The following is a 27687-nucleotide window of genomic DNA, read 5'->3' as shown; positions in this document are numbered from 1 at the left end:
GTACCCTATACTGTTCACTAGGTGGTAGCACCGTACAGAGGTGGGGACTGTGAATCCCACGGGACTAGGAGCGAGTTCATTGTAGTGGGAAGCATGTTTCCCACGGCTCACGAAAGGGTTAATCCCCCAGGAAGTTTCAAAATCAAAATTGTTCTACACTCATACTCATAAATTAAGGATAATGCTGATACATGGTGAAACAACGCTGTGGTGGGCGGTTTGCGGCTTTAAATCACCTCGGGGTGTGACAATGCGGTGCATTTGACCTGCGGTTGTAGCACGGTGGCGCTGGCAGCAGTCCACATACGCAGAGGTGTGTTGGTGCATGTCAGAGTACGGTGGAGCAAGTAATTGTGCAGACGTTTTCAGACCTGCTAATGCTGACTGCGTGTTGAAAATGGCTCAGAGAACACATACTGATGACGTTATGAGGGGTAGAATACTAGGGCGACTGGAGGCTGGTCAAACACAGCAGGTTGTAGCAGGGACCCACCGTGTGCCACAAAGTGTGTTCTCAAGATTATGGGAACGATTCCAGCAGACAGGAAACGTGTCCAGGAGCTACAGTCCGGGACGTTCACAGTGTACAACACCACAAGAAGACCGATATCTCACCATCAGTGCCCGCAGACGGCCAGGGAGTACTGCAGGTAGCCTTGCTCGGGACCTTACCTCAGCCACTGGATCGGTTGTCTCCAGACACACAGTCCACCGACGACTAAACAGACGTGGTGTATTCGGCTGGAGACCTGCAAGGTGCATTCCACTAACCACTGGTCACAGGAGCGCCCGTAAAGCCTGGTGTCAAGAACACAGTACATGCTCATTGGAACAATGGTCCCAGGTCACGTTCACGGACGAGACCAGGTATACTCTGAACAGTGACTGTCGCCGGGTTTTCATCTGGCATGAACCAGTAACCAGATACCAACCCCTTAATGTCCTTGAAAGGAACCTGTATGGGGGTCGTGGTTTGATGGTGTGGGGTAGATGAGTGGTGCACATACACCCCTACATGTCTTTGACAGAGGAACTGTAACAGGTCAGGTGTATCGGGACGTCATTTTTCACCAGTACGTCCGCCTTTTCAGGGATGCAGCAGGTCCCACCTTCCTCCTGATGGATGATAACGCAGCGCCCCACCGAGCTGCCATCGGTAGAGTACTTTGAAACAAAAGATATCAGGCGAATGGAGTGGCCTGCCTGTTCTCCAGACCTAAACCCCATCGAGCACGCCTGGGATGCTCTCGTATTGCTTCACGTCTTCAAACCTCTAGGACACTTGAGGAGCTCCGACAGGCACTGGTGCGAGAACGGCCGACTATACCCACGCAGCTGCTCGACCACATGATCCAGAGTATGCCAACGCGTTGTGCGGCCTGTGTACGTGTGCATGGTGATCATATCCCATATTGATGTCGGGTTACATGCGCACCAAACAGTGGCGGTTTGTAGCACGTGTGTTACGGGACGGTTTTCTCAAGTTATCACCAATACCGTGGAATTACAGATCTGTGTCGTGTGTGTCCCCTATGTGCCTATGCTATTAGCGCCAGTGTTGTGTAGTGCCACGTTGTGCGGCACCACAATCTGCAATTATCCATAATTTATGAGCATGAGTATATTTGCAACAGTTAGCTACGAATTCCTGCTACTTCTCTATATAGTCGCCGCGCCGACTTAGCATCTGTCGTAGCGTTGCACCAACTTTCCAACACCCTCGTCGTAGATGGCAGTTACGTTATGTGCGTCGAATGAAATTAGGCGAAATACCCTGGTAGGCACGTTACTCGGCAAGAGGCACTATTTTCTAAGTATATTTACGCGCTCAGTGTGTACTCAAAAGTGCTCAAATGGCTCTGAGCACTATGGGACTCAACTGCTGTGGTCATCAGTCCCCTAGAACTTAGAACTACTTAAACCTAACTATCCTAAGGACATCACACACATACATGCCCGAGGCAGGATTCGAACCTGCGACCGTAGCAGTCGCACGGTCGCAAAAGTGCGAAGAGCGCCGTGACGATATCTACGGGCATACTAGAGACACTGCCCAACACATCTCTGCAAAGCTGGATCGGATGTTCACTGTGGTTTCCATTCCGCGACCGATCGTTCCTTACTTTCCGAATAGGCCTTCTACTTACAGTGGCAGGGAAAATGGAAAATAATGTTCTTGAAAGAGTTACTCGTCGGTTTTCTACAAATCCTCTCACTCTAAATTTCAGAAGGGCACGGCATATCCAGTTCTACACCTCCAAATGTACTACAGCGATAATAGATGTAATACATGGAAAGAAAATAATAAGTAGGGTGAAATCAAAAAAATTTGTGGTCTATATCCAAGAACATATAAACTGAAAAAATCCATTATTGAACTCCTACAAGAACGCAATTCAGCCACATTAGCACTTCGAATCGCTGCAAATCCTGAGAAAATACAAATCGCTAACTCAACATGTTTAGCTTAATTTGAGTCAGTAATGTTCTCTGGGATTATTCGACACTGTGAAAGAAAGTTTTCGTTGCTCAAAAACATGCTTCAAGAATAATATGTTATTCTTACCCACAATCATCTTGAAAACATCTGCTTAAGAATTTATTTCCCCGTGACTTTTGTTGTAAATAACCAACTACAAGTCAAAGAGAGAACCATATACCTAATTGCAACACCAGAAAGGAAACTCACATTTATCATTTCACATTAAAATGGTCTTTAACACAAGAAAGTTCACAGCACTGCAACAGAAAATTGTTTATCGTTTCGTTACTCAGTTACCTACTTAGCTACTTAAATGTTCCCTAGAACATTTGAACGATTCTTTTATCAAAATGATGTGAAACGAATCAGTTTCCCGGTTATGTACACGTGATTAGTGCTTGCATTAATCAACATGTAGTATTGTATTGCACTGAACTGGGGACTTAGAAACGACGAAGAGGCTTCGTGCCCGCCGTACCCCGCAGTGGTTCACAACCCCAAAACAAGCTACTGCAGTCCACTCACCGCACCACCGCGCCACACCGAACACAGGGTTATTGGGCGGTTCGGCCCCATGTAGCCATTCAGGTATGAATGTGTAACATGAATGTAAAATGACACTTCCGCATTATTGTACGAATGATCTGTGGAACGTAAAAGTGACTAACATGAAATGTGTAGCACAGGTCAAATTCGTTTTCAGCAAGAAAGGCTATGGAAATATGGCTTTATCATATTCTAAGTAACTATGCTAAATTAACTGATTTTATGAGCGGTACTGAATGCAAACTTCAGGGTGGCGAGTTAAAAGCAGCCTTTACTGTTGTCAACAGCAGATACTGTGAGCGAATGAAAAGAAGACACACAGCGCATACTGTCGACATTTATACTGCTCTGCACTGTTTTCAGTGCAAGACAGATTCAAAAGTAACTAGGGAAAAAAACCAAACGACATGCAGTAATTCCGTAACAAGCTACCAGAGACCGCGGGTCTTTTGTAGCAAAATTTCAGAAGGTACACCTGAAGAACTTCTGAGAGTTTGTCGGTGGAGTTCTGGTTCACCGCGTATACGAAATAAAAATGAATGCCTTTAATTAGTGCTAGAATTTTCCGATAAATAAACATTTTTTACGCAAATGTAAATTTTAAAAAGTTTTCCACAATTAAATAAATTCTTGTTTCTCAGTTATTAGCAGATAATATTTACATTGATTTCCATTCTTTATTACTTAAACGAGGAAGAACCTGTGAGATATTTCATCTTAATCGACAGATGTAAAGGTAATATACGGAGTACCACAGGGAAGTGTGATAGGACCGTTGCTGTTTACAATATATATATATATATATATATAATCTAGTAGAAAGCGTCGGATGCCCTCTGAGGCTATTCACAGACGATGCAGTTGAACGCCAGAAGATAGTAAGAATTCGCAGAACGACCTGCAGAGAATTGATGAATGGTGCAGGTTTTGGCAGTTGACCCTGAACGTAAATAAATGTAACATATTGCTTATACATAGGAAAAGATATCCACTAGTGTACACCTAGGCTATTGATTACAAATAGATGGAGACAACGTGTGCCATAAAATATCTAGTCGTAACTATTCAGAGCGACCTTAAGTGGAATGACCATATAGAACAGATGGTGGGAAAAGCATACACCAGATTCAGATTCATCGGAAGAATCTTAAGGAAATGTTACTCATTCACGAAAGAAGTGGCTTATAAGGTTCTTGTTCGCCAGATGCTTGAGTATTGTCCATCTATCTGGGATCACTATCAGGTTCAGGTAGAACTGATAGAGGAGATACAGAAGATCCAACTAAGAAAGGTGCGTTTCGTCACAGGATTGTTTAGCTGGCGAGAGAGCTTTACGGAGATGCTAAGCAAACTCCACTGGCAGACGTTACAAGAGAGGCGTTGTGCATTACGGAGAGATTTACTATTGAAATTTCGGGACAGCACATTTCAGGAGGAGTCGGACAACATATTACGTCCCCCTCACATACGTCTTGCCTATTGACCACGACGAGAAATTCGAGAAAAATTAGAGCCAACACAGAGGCTAACCGGCAATAATTCATTCCACGCACTATTCGCAAGTGGAACAGGGTTGGAGGGATCAAATAGTGGTACCGAAAGTACCCTCCGCCACACACCACTAGGTGGCTTGCGGAGTATGATGTAGATGTAGATGTTAATACGAGGATTATCCAGAAAGTAACGGACGTTCTGGTCTGTCTAGGAGGTGGGCGGGGCTGGAGCCGCCATCTTGGTGCCATAACGTTTCTGCACTCAGGGCGCATCCAGCGGTGGTAGCGTGTGGTCTGTGTCTTTACTTTCTGTGATGTTTTAAAATGTGCGCTGCAATAGAAAATCTCGCCCCTTGTGAGGTGAGTTCTGTGATTAGGGTCTTCTTGGAAAGAAACTGTAAACTAAGTGAAAGGTATTGCAACCTTTGTGTGTGTACGGAAGTGGAATAATTAGTGAAAGTCTAGTGAGTTAATAGTGCATTGATTTTAAAAATGACCTCACCGATGTTCACGATGAGAACCGCAGTGGCACGCCTAGCCTTTTGACTGACGGAGTGGTAATGAAAATAAAGCTCAAAATTCGTGAAAATCGTCGTTTCACGATTATGGAACTGTCTCAACATATTCCCCAAATTTCACGGGGTTTGGTGCACGAAGCTGTGGCGGAGAAACTTCGTTACGACAAATTTTGTGCTAGATGACTTACCAACATCCTAACGGAAGATCACAAAAAACACAGACTGGCTGCAGCACTGACCTTCCTCGAAGTTTACGAGAAAAATTGTTAATTTTTTATTTCAAAACGTTTATTACTTTCTGGATAGCCCCCGTATAAACAACTGCTGCCCTAAATGCAGGGTGTAGATTATCTTATCGGTTACTCTCACCAAAGAAGTTATAACACCCATATCCGCTACTGCTATACCATAACCTCGAAGCTGGAGGCAGTTTGCAAAACAGAATTATTTTGTTAGAGTAATTATGGTATAAAGCAACAGATCAGTGTTACCTTCTGAGAGGAATTTTGTTATGTTGACCGTATTGTACCTAGTGGAAGTGGCTTGTCGGAAGTGAAAGTCAGAACTACGTAAACATTTAAACAGTAACAAATAATATTTTACTTAGCTATACTGTTTAGAGAGTAAAGAAAACGGTCGCCAGCCTAATCAGGCAAGAGAATGATCAACATTCTTGTTTAAGAAATTAGGTAAGAGTAACTTTAACGGATAACACAACCTATAATTTACCACACGCGAGTGCAATGAACTCTGACACCTGCCTATGTTAACGTTAAGGTTGGAACTAACAACTAGAGCAGCACAAACTATTTACAAAAATATAACAGATACCGAAACACACTATTACTTTCAAGGCTTATTCAAACTGAATGGTCTTTATAACATTACTATTAATATTCACTGCAGAATCATTAATTGGACACAGGTTAAGTATTATTTTTCAAACACTTTCCTGGATGACATAGAATTATAAATGTTGTTCACTGCAGAATTATGAGCTGGTAATAGGTTAAGTCTCTCTCAGTTAAATACTTTACTATTTAAAATGAAGGTTAATTGCAATTCACTAACAGGTTACTGTCTTTTGAATAAAGATATTATTGTCTTCATAAATAGTAGTAAAGGATAACCTGTGGATCTTATTACACTATTAATATGCACTTTCAATACCCAAAAGAAACAAGTGCTTAGCAAGCCAATATAACTTTCCACAAATGCAATTCACGACTTTTGCTGCAGTGAGACACTATGTTGACAAATTTACAAGAAACTGAATCACCTTTTAACATTTACTGCAGGCAGCACTATGATCATTAACTAAGCAAAACTTTATAAGCTTCAGTTTTAAGAACTTAATTTTTAAAAGAAACAGCAAATTGTCTTTATTACCACAGTCTTCTACTTTCAAGTAAACGATTAAATAGGTGACTTTGAAACTCCACTAAACTTTAAATTATACTGTTTCCATCCCTGGGAGGCTTTCACAAGACTACATTTACTACCTCCCACAATTTCATTAAATCCACAGTAAATCTAAACTCTCACTTCTTACCAAAGATCAAACAACATTATTTAATGTTCTGAGGCTTTCATGTTTTTCCCACAAACTAGGACACTCGGTAATCATTATTTAAATGGAGAGGAACCTGAAAGGTGTTGTGATAGGGAAATATCAAGGTAGGTACATAAATTCAGTTATAAGTTACCTTATATTTGTGCACACTAAATCACCAAATAAGCTGATCCTTCACTGTACATTATTATAGTACTCCTTTACAGTGATTGCGCAATGTGATGGCAACTGCATGTTGGTAGGCGGATTTACAGACAGAATTTCTGGACTCTGGCCTTTCTTGGTGGCGATGATGAACACCAATTCCAGAATCGTTCCAGCTACTTATCTATCCATCCGAGGCATTGGAAAGTAGCAGAAAAAGCCTCCCTCGGAACCAGCACAATATAAACCTTTACATGGCAGTGCACAGTTTGGTAGCTCGTCCCCGACTGACTCTTGTTCCACCTTTTCTACCTAGGCCAACCACAATTTGCGCGCGCTACACAGTTCTGTTCCCGAGGGGAACCGCTACACCTTTTATATACTAAAGAACTAAGAACCCTAAGTGAGGATCAGCAGTTTACATAAGAGCAACCAAACACATTAAATGAAACAGAACATTTGTATATATTGACACTTCTACAAAATATTATTCACACAGAAATTACAATTAAATACAGTACGTTTTGTTCCCTCCAATTGAGACAAAGAATTTAAATGACAGATATACTACATTGCATAGAATCAAATCATGACATCAAAGTTTTTTACAAAGAAAGGAGTAAACAAATTGTGTTATCGATTCAATCAAACACATTTACAGAAGCTGACCGATGTAACATTAAATAAAACAAAAGCAAAATAAATCAGTAGAGAATTAGAGATATGGTGTTACAAAGTCGAGGATTTCCCTCTCCACAGCCTTATTGCACCAAGTGTCTCACCTTCTTCGCTGCTCGCTCACATGTAGTTCATTTCTTCATTTCTGGTGATGTCTAGTGCAAGGCAATACTGCAGTACCTAAAGTAAAAGTAGCAACTATTTATCGTCTGCAGCTGTGTGTTACAGAATTTAAGGATAGTTTCAGTTCAGATCCTGTTCTGCCAACCACGTGAGAAAGCAATAAAGACTGAACAGCGATCTCTCATACTAAACGCCTGGAGGGCAAGAAACATCGCTGAAGTTCCACGATAGGTTTTTCTGCAGGAACTAGTAAATTTTTAATTTGTTTTCAAGACTTATATAAGACATTTGCCTCAGCTGACATACCTCTTTCTAAGTTAAATAATCCGGTTTTAGGGAAGTTTCTCTCCAAATATTCATACCTTGACACTCCTGAAGAGAGAACGTTGAAAGAAAAGTATCTTTCAGAATATTACCAACAAAGTCTTTAACAAATTCATTCCGTGTGTGAAATGAGGAAATCTGTGTAACGTTATACGAAATTAGAGAACATACTGGCAGGAAAGTTGGGAATGTTGTAATTGAGTTTTTAAGAAATGATCAATTAAGCACTGCAGATTTTCTGGCCAGACGGTATGGAGTTTTTGAATGTTTTACTGTTTATATCAGACGCTGCAGTATACAGGGTTGTCCATTGATAGTGAACGGGCCAAATATCTCACGAAATAACTATCAAACGAAAAAACTACAAAGAACGAAACACGTCTAGCTTGATGGGGGAAACCAGATGGCGCTGTGGTTGGCCCGCTAGATGGCGCTGCCATTGGTCAAACGGATACAACTGCTTTTTTTAAAATAGGAACCCCTATTTTTATTACGTATTCGTGTAGTACGTAAAGAAATATGAATGTTTTAGTTGGACCACTTTTTTCGCTTTGTGATAGATGGCGCTGTAATAGTCACAAACGTTTAATTACGTGTTATAACGTAACATTCCGCCAGTGCGGACGGTATTTGCTTCGTGGTACATTACCCGTGTTAAAATGGACCGTTTAGCAATTGCGGAAAAGGTCGATATCGTGTTGATGTATGGCTATTGTGATCAAAGTGCCCAACGGGCGTGTGCTATGTATGCTGATCGGAATCCTGGACGACATCATCCAAATGTCCGGACCGTTCGCCGGATAGTTACGTTATTTAAGGAAACAGGAAGTGTTCAACCACATGTGAAACGTCAACCACGACCTGCAACAAGTGATGATGCCCAAGTAGGTGTTTTAGCTGCTGTAGCAGCTAATCCGCACATCAGTAGCAGACAAATTGCGCGAGAATCGGGAATCTCAAAAACGTCGGTGTTGAGAATGCTACATCAACATCGATTGCACCCGTACCATATTTCTATGCACCAAGAATTGCATGGTGGCGACTTTGAACGTCGTGTACAGTTCTGCCACAGAGCACAAGAGAAATTACGGGACGATGACAGATTTTTTGCACGCGTTCTATTTAGGGACGAGCGTCATTCACCAACAGCGGTAACGTAAACCGTCATAATATGCACTATTTGGCAATGGAAAATCCACGATGGCTGCAACAAGTAGAACATCAGCGACCTTGGCGGATTAATTAATGTTGCGGCAATATGGGAGGAAGGATAATTGGCTCCCATTTTATCGATGACAATCTAAATGGTGCAATGTATGCTGATTTCCTATGTAATGTTCTACCGATGTTACTACAAGATATTTCACTGCATGACAGAATGGCGATGTACTTCCAACATGATGGATGTCCGGCACATAGCTCGCGTGCGGTTGAAGCGGCACTAAAGAGCATATTTCATGACAGGTGGACTGGTCGTCGAAGCACCATACCGTGGCCCGCACGTTCACCGGATCTGACGTCCCCGGATTTCTTTCTTGAATGATATTTGCTATCGTGACCCACCAATAACGGCTGAGAACATGCGTCAGCGCATTGTCAGTGCATGTGCGAACATTACGGAAGGCGAACTACTCGCTGTTGAGAGGAATGTCGTTACACGTAATGCCAAAGGCAATGAGGTTGACGGACATCATTTTCATCATTTATTGCATAAATGTGGTATTTACAGGAAATCGCGCTGTAACAGCATGCGTTCTCAGAAATGATAAGTTCACAAACGTACATGTATCACATTGGAATAAGCGAAATAAAATGTTCAAACGTACCTACGTTCTGTACTTTAATTTAAAAAACCTACCTGTTACCAACTGTTGGTCTAAAATTGTGAGCCATATGTTTGTGACTATTACAGCGCCATCTATCACAAAGCGAAGAAAGTGGTACAAGTAAAACAATCATGTTTCTTTACGTACTACACGAATATGTAATAAAAAGTGTGTGTTCCTATTTAAAAAAAAAAAAAAAAAACGCTGTTGATATCCGTTTGACCCATGGCAGCGCCATCTAGCGGGCCAACCATAGCGCCATCTGGTTTCTCGCCTCAAGCTAGACAAGTTTCGTTGTTTGTAGTTTTTCGTTTGACGCTTATTTCGTGAGATATTTGGCCCGGCCACTAACAATGGACCACCCTGTATATAAAAGGCAGTGAGAGGTCCTGTTGGTAGTTACTCTAAAATGATCCAAGTTACATGGATTGGCCTGGGTTACACAAACTATGTGAAGAAATTAGGAAACTATATCCTAATGTGAATACAATTATTTCTTACGGAAAAGAGTTTTCATTAAGTTGCCGAGAAGAATTGACGTATTCAAGACTAAAAGCCCAAGGTATCATTGCCACCCACCCCAGTAGTAATACGGTTGGGAACTCGGCCCCAGTATTATGCAGAAAAATTTGATGGTTTTGCCTCAGTCGTTAATGTACCGCACAAAGATGACGCAGCTGCAGTTGGAATCCTTGAGGAAATGGTAAGTGACACAGTGTTAAAAATTAATTGGCACACATAAATGGGAGGTGCCGGTGAGGAGGATGCAATGATGATGAGGCCACCACAACACCCAGTTCACGAGTGGAGAAAATCTCCAACCCGGCTGGGAATCGAACCGGGGTCTCGCTGTATTTGAGGCAAGCACGTTACCTTCTTTTTTTTTCTTTTTTTTTTATGTACGCTGATGTGACACTTCCTCACAGATTAAAAATGTGTGCCGGACCGAGTATCGAACTCAGGACCTTAGCCTTTCGTGGGCAAGTGCTCTACCAATTTTTGTTTTCCCCAGCCAGATTCTTTGACTGTTGCGCTGTTTTTTTTTAACAAGGGAGCCACTTTTTTGTCAGGAGTGAGGGTTTTTTATTCTTATTATTTTTTTTATTAAGGAAGGTAGGAGAAACAGAAACCTTTATCATTCACAAAATAAACATAGTACGTCCTGACACACGATAACTGTCCTGGAAGGAACCTCGCTGCCGTCCTACCATGCAGCATGAAATAACAACAAAATCAAAATTGTGCCACCTCCGGCACCCTAAAGAAAAGTATTTATAGATATGAAAACAAAATTTGAAGTACATCCATTTGCTAACTGTGCAAGCGTTAGTTTTTCCTAGGTCGCATACTCGCATAGTGTTCTTAGCCGATCACTTTACTTGGTCGATTTCACAACGAAAACACCGCCGCTCATCTTTGCGCACCCGGCACACCAGAAGTATCAGGCGGGTCCGCAAAAACCGTTACTAGGAAATTGGCATACCAATCCTTGTACTTTTGTAGCCGTAATAGTTTTGTGTGTCCATCTTGCAAGTGTTGCCAGTAATCCAGGACGTTCGGTACGTTTGTACGTGTGTCTCTATAGATGTAATGGACCGTGATACCTGTGATCCACGCCACTGCGTTCGTCTTATGACGCGGAAAATACGTTTCATCTGGAAAAAATACTATGTCAGAAGAGACTGCTGTATAGATAATGCGCCGCATGAACGTTATTATCTTTCTTGCGAGAGTCCAAACAGCCAATGCCTCGCCGCAGACCAGCCGATGGTCGTCCGTATCCAGCACGCCGCATTGCTGACACAAGGGCGAATCCGCCAAATGTATTGCGTACTTTTTATCATTCGTAGGGTATTTTCGGTTCACGACAATGTACCATGTTGATCTGACTGTTGTAGGTAGGTGGGGGTGGTGGACCGTGCGCTACACCACGTGCCAATTAACAGCTGGATGTTTCCGTTCCACCCTATTCCGGGCGATCTGTCGAAGAAGCAGATGGTACACGTCCTTCGATGTCGACTTCCGGCTAAGCAGGCAGATGGCTGAAGAGACACGTAGGCAGGCTCCAACTGAAAGAAGGGTGGGAATTGTATACATACTGTGTCACGTCTACTCCCTTGCTATGCGTCCGTTCGCTGACACGTTATTTCCGTGTACAGTGGAACTCGCTCTCTCGGATAAATCGGTACCACGTGAGCCCCAACACGCGGCTGTGGACGACGTTGAAGTGCTACCATTCAATACTGGTGTTTCATTAATTTGCAGTAGCTGTATACACCTACCTGTCGCGTGACGTGTGGCCCCTTCCTGGAATGTTGCAGACGTGCTGCAGAACTTCATGCCGTGGCTGATGAACGAGGTGCGGCAGGAGATGGACCAGATGGTGGCCTCGCGCCAGGTGCTGACGGACCTGGTGCGCGACATCGTGCGCTCGCGGCGCGACATCTACATGGCGCTGGTGGAGAGCGACCGCCACCAGCGCTGGCTCGAGGGCCACGAGCACGAGCAGGAGTTCCAGCGGCAGCACGCCGACAGGCTCAAGAAGGAGCAGGAGCTGGCCGAGGTGGAGGCGGCCAAAGCAGAGGTACGTGATGTGGCCTGCTGCTGGGGGCTGGCGAAGAGCGAGAGAGGCTCATAAGGAGAAGGCTGGCAGGGAAGAGCAGGCACGTAGCCTCCTCCTGACAGGTTGGGAGGATTTATACAGTGGCGGAAAAACTGGAGCACCGGACTGTAAATGAGAATAAGCATGTCGAGCTGGTGCTCACATTTCTAAACGTGGAAAGACAGGGAATTGATGACTATCACGGATAGTATGATGTCATGGGCAGAGTAAATGGGTTGCAACACTTCTAAGATACGCTTCATGCACCTGCATGAGGAAAGTTGGAAGGCTGGAAATGGTACACTCCTAACCATTAAAACTGCAACACCATAAAGTGCAATACATCCTTCGTTATGCAGGTGACTGGCATTTCAGGACAACCAGACGATGTAGATAGAAGTAAAAGTTTAGTATCGACATCCATTGGGATTTCCCACACAGTCCCAGTATCGATACGTGGAACACGTCAGAGATACTCGGACTATATATATGAAGATGGTATCAGTTCTTTCGGACATGTTCATTTCAGGACAACCAGACGATGTAGGTAGGAGTAAAAGTTTAGTATCGACACCCATTCGGATTTACCGCACAGCCCGAGTATCGATACAAGGAACACGTCAGAGATACTCGGAATAGATATATGAAGATGAACATGTCCGAAAGGACAGACACCATCGGTGACCATGCATCTTGTTAGAATGAAATTACAATGAAATGAATACCCCTAGCTGCATACAGGCCTTGATATAAGTCAACGGGGACAGTTGAAAATGTGTGCCCCGACCAGGACTCGAACCCGGGATCTCCTGCTTACATGGCAGACCCCTCTATCCACCTGAGCTACCGAGGACACAGAGGACAGTGCGACTGCAGGGACTTATTTCTGGCACGCCTCCCGTGAGACCTACATTCCCAACTTATTGTCGCGCACTATTTCATAGTGCCCCTGCCCATCATACTCATTACACGCGGCTTTTTGCCGATTCCCGTAAGAGTTCGGGCACTGTTTGTGCATCCGCACGGATGGTCAAATCCTTCACTCAAAACTTCTGGGCTGATAGGCCGTGGTCGAAGTATAAAACTCTCCTGACGTTTCGTCTCCGACTGCGGGAGACATCCTCGGAGGTAAAGCGGCGAACTGCGAAGAGAACTCGAGGAAGCGCTGATTATATAGGCAGTACAGAGGGCGCCACTGTCGATCACGGCCGGCCGCGGTGGTCTAGCGGTTCTAGGCGCTCAGTCCGGAACCGCGCGACTGCTACGGTCGCAGGTTCGAATCCTGCCTCGGGCATGGATGTGTATGATGTCCTTAGGTTAGTTAGGTTTAAGTAGTTCTAAGTTCTAGGGGACTGATGACCACAGATGTTAAGTCCCATAGTGCTCAGAGCCATTTTTTGTCGATCACGTGGCGTCGGCTATGAGACTGTCTCTGCTAATGCCAACAGTCTCGATTGAAAGTAATCGATCGTCACGCTTGCGGTGCAACGCTGACATCCAAATTTTATCCAGTTTAACACCTTCGTCTTTCCTGTTAAAATTATTACGATGTTTATCAATCTCGATAGCCTCTCTACACAAGCGTGCATAATAATGCGAGGTTTTTGATATGACGCTCGTCTCGCTGAATTTTATTTCATGATCACCTTCCTGGTAAACATGATCCGCTACAGCCGATTTATCCGTGTGACCCAGGCGACAATTCCTCTTATGTTCAACAAGACGGGTGTTCACACTTCTCTTTGTTGTACCGATGTAAACCTGGCCGCAACCACAAGGAATTTTATATACCCCCGGTGTAGCCAAAGGGTGCCGTGCATCTTTTGCCGACCTTAAAAATTCTTTTATTTTCCTGGTGGGGCTGAAAATAGTTTCCACCCCATACTTGCCTAAAACTTTCCCAATGCGGTCTGTGACCTTACTAATGAACGGAAGAAAAACTTTGCCCTTGGACGACTGTTGTTCGTCGATACTCCTGATTCTCTGCCTAGAGCGAAGTGCTCGATCTATATCCTTGCTAGAATAGCCATTCTTCACGAAAGTTGACCGTAGATGTTCACTCTCATCTTTTAAATAAACAGGTTCACAAAGTTTGTACGCCCTGTCTACCAAAGTTTTCATTACACCTCTTTTTTGTCTAGTGTGGTGGTTTGATTCTTTGTGTAGATAACGATCAGCATGTGTGGGCCTTCTATGCACCTTATGGCCCAATGTTCCGTCCCGTCGTTTAATCACAGACACATCCAGAAAGTTCAATTGCCCATTCCTTTCTGTCTCCATAGTGAATTCGATTTTCGGATTAATGCTGTTTAAATGTGTCAGGAAGGCATCCAACTCCTCTGCTCCGTGTGTCCATACTACGAACGTATCATCGACATAGCGATACCGTCTGGCTGGTCTCTTACTGGCAGTCTGCAACGCCCGTTGTTCAAAAGTCTCCATAAATAGCCACAGCAGGACTGAGAGGACTGCCCATAGCCACCCCGTCAATCTGTTCATAAAAGTTATTATTGTATTGAAAGTAGGTTGTGGTCAGGCAGTGTCGGAATAATGCCACAATATCGGTAGGAAAAATACCCGCTATGCGTAAGATAGCTTCGTTTACCGGAATCATGGTAAATAACGACACAACGTCAAAACTGACGAGGATATCATCCGGGCCCACGGTCGTTTCCTTTAACTTGTCAATGAAATGAGCTGAATTTTTAATATGACTGTCCATCCTTTAACTTGTCAATGAAATGAGCTGAATTTTTAATATGACTGTCCATCCTACAAACGAGCGTGGGCCCGGATGATATCCTCGTCAGTTTTGACGTTGTGTCGTTATTACCAGAGACAATCTCATAGCCGACGCCACGTGATCGACAGTGGCGCCCTCTGTACTGCCTATATAATCACCGGCCGTGAAAGCTTACATTGTAAGATGATCAAATGGCCGGTAGGCCTTAACTATATATACACTCCTGGAAATTGAAATAAGAACACCGTGAATTCATTGTCCCAGGAAGGGGAAACTTTATTGACACATTCCTGGGGTCAGATACATCACATGATCACACTGACAGAACCACAGGCACATAGACACAGGCAACAGAGCATGCACAATGTCGGCACTAGTACAGTGTATATCCACCTTTCGCAGCAATGCAGGCTGCTATTCTCCCATGGAGACGATCGTAGAGATGCTGGATGTAGTCCTGTGGAACGGCTTGCCATGCCATTTCCACCTGGCGCCTCAGTTGGACCAGCGTTCGTGCTGGACGTGCAGACCGCGTGAGACGACGCTTCGTCCAGTCCCAAACATGCGCAATGGGGGACAGATCCGGAGATCTTGCTGGCCAGGGTAGTTGACTTACACCTTCTAGAGCACGTTGGGTGGCACGGGATACATGCGGACGTGCATTGTCCTGTTGGAACAGCAAGTTCCCTTGCCGGTCTAGGAATGGTAGAACGATGGGTTCGATGACGGTTTGGATGTACCGTGCACTATTCAGTGTCCCCTCGACGATCACCAGTGGTGTACGGCCAGTGTAGGAGATCGCTCCCCACACCATGATGCCGGGTGTTGGCCCTGTGTGCCTCGGTCGTATGCAGTCCTGATTGTGACGCTCACCTGCACGGCGCCAAACACGCATACGACCAACATTGGCACCAAGGCAGAAGCGACTCTCATCGCTGAAGACGACACGTCTCCATTCGTCCCTCCATTCACGCCTGTCGCGACACCACTGGAGGCGGGCTGCACGATGTTGGGGCGTGAGCGGAAGACGGCCTAACGGTGTGCGGGACCGTAGCCCAGCTTCATGGAGACGGTTGCGAATGGTCCTCGCCGATACCCCAGGAGCAACAGTGTCCCTAATTTGCTGGGAAGTGGCGGTGCGGTCCCCTACGGCACTGCGTAGGATCCTACGGTCTTGGCGTGCATCCGTGCGTCGCTGCGGTCCGGTCCCAGGTCGACGGGCACGTGCACCTTCCGCCGACCACTGGCGACAACATCGATGTACTGTGGAGACCTCACGCCCCACGTGTTGAGCAATTCGGCGGTACGTCCACCCGGCCTCCCGCATGCCCACTATACGCCCTCGCTCAAAGTCCGTCAACTGCACATACGGTTCACGTCCACGCTGTCGCGGCATCCTACCAGTGTTAAAGACTGCGATGGAGCTCCGTATGCCACGGCAAACTGGCTGACACTGACGGCGGCGGTGCACAAATGTTGCGCAGCTAGCGCCATTCGACGGCCAACACCGCGGTTCCTGGTGTGTCCGCTGTGCCGTGCGTGTGATCATTGCTTGTACAGCCCTCTCGCATTGTCCGGAGCAAGTATGGTGGGTCTGACACACCGGTGTCAATGTGTTCTTTTTTCCATTTCCAGGAGTGTACATGAAGTTGGTATCTGTTCTTTCGGACATGTCCCCGTTGACTTATATCAACGCCTGTATGCAGCTATGGGTATTCATTTGATTTTAATTTCATACTCGGAATACATATTCCGTCCGCAGCTTGTTTCCAAGCGTAGAACGCCGCCGCCGCCTCCGCCGCCGCCGCCGCCGCGGTCAGCGCGTCAAGTGCAGTCGCCCCTGACGAGTGTAGGCCGGCTGTGGATTTGTTTTTCGTTAGCTATTCACTTTCCGAACCCCGCTGCCATCGATCTCTGGAACTGCCTATTATTTCACCAATCTCTGCGTTACCGCCAGCGCAACTGCGTTTTACTTTCGCACAGCTGATTTCTCTTTCATAAATAAAATTTGTTCATTAGTTGTTTTTGAGACGGCCATGGCATGCCTCACGTGACAAATAGAAACGGCTGCCATCACGTATCGGGACGCGACAGCATCAGGGTCGTGACCTATCGTGCGTGTGTTATATCATTCTACATTAGCAACTTTGTGGTGCGTGACGGTACTCCTGCCCGCGTTTTGGCTTAGAACCGTCTGTATGGAACTGATAAAGGCGAAGTGTCATTTGCCAGACGCATTTCGCCTCAATGTGTTGAGGCATCATCAGTCACCACAATAAATACTCACTTTCATTTGTATGCAGCATTTTCATGTTAAATATTCTGGTATTGTACATGTATGTTGCAAACATTTCTGATCTAGGCACCTTCTGTTCAGTACACATTTATTACTTTTTTCGTGTGCCATTGAGCACGATCTCAATGGCCCCACGCGACTAGCGCCCAAGAGGACAAACACATTGTGCACTCTCCCAAGCAGGATCGTTGAGCTGTGTCACTTTCAAGTGGTCAGGGAATCCGACTGATTGCAGAGAGATACGTATCTGCACGGGATGTCCAACGATCTCTGGAGCACGACAGACTACCAGCATGGTGACGGTTGTTGCAGTTTCCCTTACCATGTCAGCAGTGAGAGGTGTGTTGACAGTGCACCCCAGCGAACATTCTCAGAAATTTCTTCCTCAAATTAAAGCCTATGTATCATACTAGTAGACTTCTCTTGGCCAGAAATGCCCTTTTTGCCAGTACTAGTCTGCTTTATACGCCCTCCTTGCTCCGTCCATCATTGGTTATTCTGCTGCTCAGGAAGTAGAATTCCTCAACTTCATCTTCTTCATGATCAACATTCGTGACATTGAGTATCTCGCTGTTGTCATTTCTGCTACTTCTCATTACTTTCGTCTTTCTTCGATTTACTCTCAGTCCATATTCTGTGCTCAGACTGTTCATTCCATTCAGCAGATCTTGTGTCCGCGGCTCGTGGTCTTGCGGTAGCGTTCTCGCTTCCCGCGCACGGGGTCCCGGGTTCGATTCCCGGCGGGGTCAGGGATTTTCTCTGCCTCGAGATGACTGGGTGTTGTGTGTCTTTCATCATCGTTTCATCCTCATTCACTCTCAAGTCGCCGTAGTGGCTTTAAAGAACTTGTGGAGCGGCGGCCGAACTGCCCCCAAGGGGTCTCCCGGCCACCAATGCCATGAGCGTGTGTATATATAGTAGATCCTGTAATTCTTCTTCCCTTTCACTGAAGATAGCAATAGCATCAGCATATTCTTTCACCTTGAATTTTAATCAAAATCTTTTAACATTTATCTTATTTCCATCATTATTTCTTCAATATACAGATTGAATAGTAAGGGTGAAATACAACATCCCTATCTTACACCCTTTTAAAACCGCGAAGTTCGTTCTCGGTCTTTTTCTCTTAATATGCCCTCTTGGCTCTTGTACATGTCGTATATTACCCATCTCCTCCTGTAGCTTACACCTATTTTCCTCGAATTTCGAACATTTTGCACCATTTGACAATGTCGAATGCTTTTTCAGAGTTTGGCAGATCCTATGAACTTGATATTTTGTCAAAAACTGACATATTGAGCCCGTGACTGTGTACAAAATATAGGTTGACTCTTACATAGAAGATTACAGCAATCAACCACTTTTTATAATGCTATTTATTTACTTAAATAGCGCCGTTACCGGTTTCGAACCGGTAGGTTCATCTTCAGACGTCTAGTTCACGTTTTACATTACGTTTTCAGTTTTGTTTCCCCATCTGACAATTACGATTAAAAAGACGCTGCCTCACATCTTGTTTTGGTTGTAGGGCATCACCACCCCAAGGAAGTTTCGTCAGATGGGGAAACAAAAGTCGAAATGTAATATAAAACGTTAACTAGCCATCTGAAGATGAACCTATCGGTTCGAAACCGGTAACGGCGTTATTTAAGTAAGTAAATAGCATTATAAAAAGTGGCTCGTTGCTGTAATCTTCTTTGTAAGAATCAACCTACATCCTATGAACTTGTCTTGATTTTTCTTTAGTCTTACTTCATTATCGACAGTAAGGTCAGATCTGCCTCTCTGGTGCCTTTACCATCCTCAAAGCCCAACTGATCGTCACCTAACACACCCTCAATTTTCTTTTCCATTCTTCTGTATATTATTCTTGTCAGAAACTTGGATGCATGAGCTTTTAATCTAATTATGCGATAATTCTCGGACTTTCATGCCTTAATCGTGGGAATTGTGTTGACGACGTCTTTTTTGAAATTAAAATGCGTATTGAGTTACTCATCCACTATCCTCATATACTTTCTCTATCTCTTCATCCCGACTCTAGAACGTTATCCTTTCGTTGGATATTCAGTCTTTTTCTCATGGTCACCTCCCGTTTGACAGTTCCCTCCCGGAGATCCGGATGGGGGACAATTCCCGGATTTTTTGCCAATTGGGAGATCGTAATGACACATTTTCAGTTACAGGTCACATGTCCTGTTAATACACATTATGTGTCTTTAATACTGTGGTTTCCATTGCCTTCTGCATACTGATGCCGTTGATCGTTGCTGATTCGTCCACCTTTAGGGGAGTTTCTCACCCCAAAAGCAAGAGATTGCCCTGAACCTATGCTCGCTCCTCCGCCCTCTTTGACAAGGTCGTTGGCAGAATGAGGGTGACTTCTTATGCCGGAAGTCTTCGGCCACCAGTGCTGATAATTTTGAATCAAAATCTAAGCGGTGGCGGGGTTCGAACCCGGGACCGAGAACGTTTTGATTACTAATCAAAGACGCTACTCCTAGACACGTGTTAAATCCGTTGGTCGTGTTATAGTGTTTCAACAAGGTAACGCAAAACCACATCTTGCCTTTGCTACGTGAGCTGATAGTTGCCCTGGATGTCACGTTCTCCAAATCTCACACCCACTCGCCAGGCAATTCGACTGATTATCTCTGGCACACAGTCGATGTAACATGGAATGATGTACCCACACGTGTCATCCAAGCTCAGTAAGACTTGCAAATCACGTACAAATTTATGCATGTATTCTTCCTGCTATACTGTATTTGCACAATGAGTTAAATTCGTTCATTTGCTGTCTATCCTGATTTTACAATTTTAATAGCCAACGGTGCACTTCAGTCTTCTACTCCGATTATTAGTGGGCGTTGTTTTACAGACATTAAGAATGGCGCAAAAGACTGGCACCGCACGAGCATACATTCCACAGTAAAACATTCCAACAACTTATTTATGATTTGTTGGGAATCTGTAAAAAAGGAAATCGAATTATAGTAGGGACAATAGTTGACAAACACAGTCCAGTTCCGTAAGTTAGTTGTTGTTAAGGAAAACACGAGGCTTGAGGAATTTATTGTGGTCCTGAAAGAATCGCAAGGATAATTTTCTCAACTATTTGAGGACATTGCCAGTCCTGCATCTGTTTTCAAGACCTTTTGCGATTTAAGTTGAAAGCACCCATGCACATGTACAGATGTGACTCATTGTTCTGTAACGTAGTCCCCATTTTAAAGGCAAATCCCTGCACATTAAAATTATCCAGAATGTCTACATTGTTTTTCTCAGGTAGAGTTCCCACACTTTCATTATTGCAAAAGTGCCAAATATTTTGGTCAAGATATTATGGGTATGAAAGACATTTTTTCGATTAAAAACCAAACTAAACTCCGTCCGAACAGACCTTGGAAGGTCCAACAATACCGACCGGCCGCCGTGTCATCCTCAGGCCAAAGGCGTCACTAGATGCGGATATGGAGGGGCATGTGATCAGCACACCGCTCTCCCGGCCCTATGTCAATTAACGAGACTGGAGCCGCTACTTCTCAATCAAGTAGCTCCTCAGTTTGCCTCACAAGATCTGAGTGCACCCCGCATTAGACTAATGAAGTCATGATTATGTGACAAACTGAGTGCAAAAATCTTTGAAACTAGAATTAGATTTTCACTCTGCAGCGGAGTGATATGAAACTTTCTGGCAGATTAAAATTGTGTGCCGGACCGAGACTCGAACTCGGGGCCTTTTTCCTTACGCGGGCAAGTGCTCTACCAACTGAGCCACCCAAGCACGACTCACGCCCCGTCCTAACAGCTTTACTTCTGCCAGTACCTCGTCTCCTACCTTCCAAACTTTACAGGAGCTCTCCTGCGAAACTTGTAGAACTAGCACTCCTGGAAGAAAGGATATTGCTGAGACACGGCTTAGCCACAGCCTGGGGGATATTTCCAGAATGAGAGAGTTGCAGAGTGAAAATCTCATTCTGGAAACATCCCCCAGGCTGTGGCTAAGCCATGTCTCCGCAATATCCTTTCTTTCAGGAGTGCTAGTTCTGCAAGTTCCGCAGGAGAGCTCCTGTAAAGTTTGGAAGGTAGGAGACGAGGTACTGGCGGAAGTAAAGCTGTGAGGACGGGGCGTGAGTCGTGCTTGGGTCGCTCAGTTGCTAGAGCACTTGCCCGCGAAAGGCATAGGTTCCCTAGTTCGAGTCTCGGTCTGGCACACAGTTTTAATCTGCCAGGAAGTTTCATCTGTGAAACTTTCTGCAACTATTCATAAGCCAGCATACTGTACCAGATAAAAATTTTAATATGTCTTCAACGCTCGAAAAATAATAAAATTTGTTTCGTTTGTGATCTGTGCTCTAGAGAAATATGAAATATGAAACTAAGACATATGCATTGAGACTGCATTGCCATCTAAATATGGTACATTCGCAGTTTCCCTCTCTTCCCCCTCCTCTCACTCAGACAGCGTGGTCTGGTGGTGTGGTTGTGGGGGAAATGTGCATCCAGGCTGAGTACTATGTTACGTGAGCAGGGCATGGTTCGTGAATCGAATACTTGGCTGCCCTGGAATAACCGGAAATGTGACACTTCAAGGCTGGTGGATGGGCTCTATTTTCGAGGTCTTCATGACGTTCCGTTTCAATATGATACCACAAGGTCACATAGAGATCTCTCTCCCACTGGAAACATCTGCTCATGGGTTGCAGATACGCTGATACGCCACCACTTGACAGCCACTATTAATCAACAACTATTGGATAGATTTGAACCAATATGAAATTACATATCCATACCAGTCATCCAATCTCAGTTCGACTTATTTCCCTACATGGTTCAAGCCATTGTTGTTGCCAGAGGCAGCAGCTCTGGGTATTACTTTCTGTACATTCTGTAGTTCCAAATCACTTCCTACTCCACTGTGAACGCGTAATAAGTAGAATTTCGTTATTTGCAATCCTTTCTGGTGTAGAATGTTTTTTACCAGCTTTGTATGCCCTTGTTAAAACACTATAATTTTACCGCTCTGCAGGATTTCGAAGTGTCTCGTTTCTGAAACTGGTACTTTAACGTTGCAGGAGGCAGCAGACGAAGAAGAGTCCGGAGCGTCGTCTTAGTTCTCAGCATCTCCACCGCGGCCCTTGGCGCTACTGCCTCTGGAGCGCCACAGCGCTGCCAACGGACGACAGGCGAACCATTTCGACACACCGCTCCGCCAAATTACCAGAAGAAAATGCCAACGTTCGGAGAGTGCAAGCAGAGATGTACAACACAAATTTTTGCCCTGTTAATGTCATTTCAGATAATTTATTCAATACAATCGTTTCATCGATTCATGTCATTTGTCGTTAAAATAAAGATCAGCTGAAATAATGTTAGCAGTTTTAAAACTTTTAAAATAAGACCATTTGCAATAGAATTTATAAATACCTAGTACAGACAATCGTTCTTAGTAGCAAACAATATGGATTTCAAATAAGACTATCATCTGAACAGGATATATTTACTAGACTGAATAAATCAGATATTATAACTATTTTGATTATTTTGTGACTTGGCTAAGGCTTCTGTTTGTGTAAAACCATGATATCTTCATGATGGTGAAGTCAAAATGTTATGTAGTGCCAGACACAGCAGTTTGATTATTTCTATCTCACTTCTATGACAAAAAGCCTTGTGTAACATTTTCACAGATATTACGTTAGCAATAGGCACTCAGCATTTGAATCAATCAGTGAGGTCCACCATGGAGTTCTGTTCTATGTTCTTTCTGTTACTTATAATCTTAAATGATCTTACCAGAAGGTGTAACCTCTTCACAGTCGATGCAAGTATGAAAATTAAAAATAAGTTGAGCCTTATTATTTAAAAAAGAACAACAATTGTAATATTTGAAGGCATCAACAGATGTTACAGAACTCCTTAACCTGTGACAAAAGTTTATTCAAAGTACGAAGTGTACTGATCAGTGTTGATTTTTATTGCATCTGGAATGTGCACATCCTCGATGTAATGAAGTGCCGTAGTTAACTTATTACTTAAAACTGAAGAACTTAGTTTGTCATACTTATTCCCATTCTATAATGAATTAAAGAATAATTTTTTGTGAATTCGATTTATGGGGATAATAACATTTCAGAATACAGAAGTGTATAACGAATTATATCTGGTATTAATTCTGGAACATCCTGAAGAATATTGTTCAAAATAGATGTTATTTTGACAATTATTTCTCGACTAATATATTCATTAATGCCCTTTGTTTTTACCAATATTTCATTTTGTTGTAAAAATTGTAAAGTATATATGAAGAGTGGAAATAGTAAAACATTGCAAGGGACAAATCTCATATTTGTCAGGACAATGTATGTCTTTTTGTACATTGCTTACTTCTATCCAAACTGATCTATCTAGTCTGAGACCACAGAATTATATTGCCCACCCCATTACAGCAAAATTTAATGACCCCAACTATAAAATAAATAATTTGTTAAGAACATCCTAGGTGCCATACCAGGGAACTGACTGATTCCTGGTACCAATAAAAAAATTTTTGTTTAAAGTGCCAGTACTACTGAGGCTCTATGTTTCATTTCTGATAAGACATGCACAGAATTACACCAGTGATGTTTTAACTAGTGCAACTTAGTCAACAGAAACAACTTCTCATATCATTAATTCTTACAAGAGAATAACAAAATTAAATTAATTTTTTTATCGCACTTATGTTTCTTACACAACTCTATTCGTGATAACAGATCGTTAAGGATACTTATAAAACTCCCTGTGCAGTTCAGGTAGAAATGGCTTTTCATAACATTTTCCAGACACATGTCATTTTGTCTCTTCACGGTTCTAACTATTCTTACTATTTTTAAAACCCAGATTTTGTCCTTCCATTATAAAGAAGTTTTATTGGTGCAAAGAAACTTAAAAGCACACTGCTTTGCATGTAAACTGTACATCAACAAAACAGGCAGATATTGAGCTCTTGGGACTCCAGTGGGAAGAACTGTATGGGATAAATACCATGAGCCATCTAGTAATGAATGTTAAAAAGATTTTTGCCTTCACTTGACACTTAGAACTAATCTATGAAGATCCAACAGAGTACGGAGAACATAATAGCATTAAAAACACGTTTTGTGAAAAAATGGCTCTTAGAATTCTTTTACATTTGCATTCTTCAATTTTATGCTCCACAGATTGGAAACAATTACAAAATGTTCCTCTAGTGGGCAGTTACGTGGATACCTCTAATGAACTTCTGCCTCTCAATATCTCTAAAACACAGAACCACCCATTCACTAACACTACAGTGAAAATGATATGCAGTGGTTTTTAAGCGCGAACGACAAGAAATGTGGCATTATGTAGAACAAATTGTATTTTTATTCCAAAGCTACTCCTATTATTCTCACATAAATAAGATTAATAAAGATGATGAAGGGATCTTGTCTTCTTGAGTAACAGATAGAATTCAGTACAGCGGGAGCGTTATTTCTAAAAGACGTGATTTAAATGGAAGGTAGATCAACATAACACATTGATTCCATTCTTCCTCATACTCATGAAGTGACATGTCTTGATAGACATTTCACAAAGCTGAACGAAGGGTGGTGTCTAAACTCTAATTATGAATTCGATAAGGTGATCTAACTGTTAGTAATACGAACGGCAGTAACTGTGAACTTTAAATGACACAATCTTCCACAATGCACTTAAATCAGACACTCCGGAACCTCTGAACCCACTACCTTTCTCTTCCTTCTTTATTAAGTAAATGCGACCACAAGTGCCTAAACTCCGAGTCTTTCCACAGTCACATTCAACTACACATACCAAAATCGAAAATCCAGCAACTCATCCTCAGGAGAGACTCCATCATCATTAAAACTTCAGTGTACACAGACGAAGAAATTGAAAGCGAAATGAATTCGCTACGGGGTATGAACGAACGCAAGGCACTACACATTCTAAATGATAATGGGATATCCCTACTTAGTAAGAGTTATCTCAGAATCACCAGACTCCGTGTACAAACGAATAAAATTGGGGCTTTGATTTACCATAGGAAGCCTCCTGCAGAAGCATCCAGAACAACCACACAACAATATCGATGGCGGCGATGCCTCCATCATAACGATTTCATAACCCAAAATTCCAAGCGCTGCAAGCAACATCACCGTCAGGAAAACAACGCTCGAACTTACAACCTCCCATCTACGACAACACCCGCGATCAGTCTCGTCCCAGCTACTCCCACAAGTCCAAACGCCAACCCCCACCCAAAAAAACTAGAACACATCATTTCCAAAGTACTTCATATAACCAATTCCCTCCACCCTCCGCCCACCATTGAAGCCATCAGCTGTTTCGTAACCTTAGTCTTCCAAAATATGTGCCCTTTTGAAAGACTCCACGTCCTCCAGCAAATAACTCTCGCCACCATCTTCCATCTAAATACATACGTCGTTTCCAAAACAAATCTTATTTCGTATCTGATGACCTCGAAACACTCTTTTGACCCTAACTCTCCAACACTTCTCCGTGTATTTGAAAATGACGCAGCAGACGCACAATATCCCTCACCAAAATATCCTTTTTCTGCAGCTCCAATAAGTATATACAAGAAACAAATATCGGTTCTCCCCCTCAACTATTCCTAAACGATCCAACTGAGGAATTCATTCTCGCTATCTTTCTCCAGAAACTCACACTTGCCCTTTCCATGTCTGTATCCATTCGAGCCATGCAATCACTTACGACTTCGTTAGCAGCTTAGGCTGTGTTTTAACACAAACATAATCGCTGCCGCTCTTAACCTGCACTTCCACAAATCGGCCCCAATCAGCGGTGACGCTTATCAATATTCACCCTGATCACGATATCCTCATCCTTGCTCACACCATCCCTGACGCAGATATTACCACCGATGCATTATTGCTTCCAATAACCTCTTGAGGTACATAATAATAAAAGTAGATACAGCTGGAAGTCTACAGGGTGGTCCATTGATAGTGAACCGGGCCAAATGTCTCACGAAATAAGCATCAAACGAAGAAACTACAAAGAACGAAACCCATCTAGCTTGAAGGGGAAAACCAGATGGCGCTATGGTTGGCCCGCTAGATGGCGCTACCATAGGTCAAACGGATATCAACTGCGTGTTTTTAAATAGGAACCCCCATTTTTTATTACATATTCGTGTATTACGTAAAGAACTATGAATGTTTTAGTTGGACCACTTTTTTCGCTTTGTGACACATGGCGCTGTAATAGTCACAAACGTATAAGTACGTGGTATCACGTAACATTCCACCAGTGCGGACGGAATTTGCTTCGTGATACATTACTCGTGTTACCAATTGCGGAAAAGGTCGATATCGTGTTCATGTATGGCTATTGTGATCAAAATGCCCAACGGGCGTGTGCTACGTATGCTGCTCGGAATCCTGGACGACATCATCCAAATGTCCGGACCGTTCGCCGGATAGTTACGTTATTTAAGGAAACAGGAAGTGTTCAACCACATGTGAAACGTCAACCATGACCTGCAACAAGTGATGATGCCCAAGGTGTTTTAGCTGCTGTCGCGGCTAATCCGCACATCAGTGGCAGACAAATTGCGCGAGAATCGGGAACCTCAAAAACGTCGGTGTTGAGAATGCTACGTCAACATCGATTGCACCCATACCATATTTCTATGCACCAGGAATTGCATGGCGACGACTTTGAACGTCGAGTACAGTTCTGCCACTGGGCACATGAGAAATTACGGGACGATGACAGATTTTTTGCACCCGTTCTATTTAACGACGAAGCGTCATTCACCAACTGCGGTAACGTAAACCGACATAATATGCACGATTGGGCATCATAATATGCACGATTGGGCATCGGAAAATCCACGATGGATGCGACAAGTGGAACATCAGCGACATTGGCTGGTTAATGTATGGTGCGGCATTATGGGAGGAAGGATAATTGGCCCCCACTTTATTGATGGCAAACTAAATGGTGCAATGTATGCTGATTTCCCACGTAATATTCCACCGATGTTTCACTGCATGACAGAATGGCGATGTACTTCCAACATGATGGATGTCCGGCAGATAGCTCGCGTGCGGTTGAAGCGGTACTGAATAGCATATTTTATGACAGGTGGATTGGTTGTCGAAGCACCATACCATGGCCTGCACGTTCACCGGATCTGACGTTCCCGGATTTCTTTCTGTGGGGAAAGCTGAAGGACATTTGCTATCGTGATCCACCGACAACGCCTGACAACATTCGTCAACGCATTGTCAATGGATGTGCGAACATTAGGGAAGGCGAA

At 43.6% G+C, this 27687-nt stretch overlaps 1 protein-coding gene across 1 annotated transcript in view; it reads left to right on the top strand.

The window, feature by feature from the left end:
- The window catches only part of LOC126419569 (uncharacterized), a 371142-nt gene extending 348538 nt beyond the window's left edge, over nucleotides 1-22604 (top strand). The window contains exons 7-8 of the mRNA XM_050086756.1: nucleotides 12029-12291; nucleotides 22427-22604. Of these exons, the coding sequence (XP_049942713.1) occupies nucleotides 12029-12291; nucleotides 22427-22465 (302 nt within the window). The 3' untranslated portion in view covers nucleotides 22466-22604. The remainder of the gene's footprint in view (nucleotides 1-12028; nucleotides 12292-22426) is intronic.
- Nucleotides 22605-27687: the final 5083 nt, after the last annotated feature.

The sequence above is a fragment of the Schistocerca serialis genome, chromosome 9, assembly GCF_023864345.2.
Source record: "Schistocerca serialis cubense isolate TAMUIC-IGC-003099 chromosome 9, iqSchSeri2.2, whole genome shotgun sequence".
Lineage (NCBI taxonomy): Eukaryota > Metazoa > Arthropoda > Insecta > Orthoptera > Acrididae > Schistocerca > Schistocerca serialis.
This window is presented reverse-complemented; position numbering and strand designations above follow the sequence as displayed.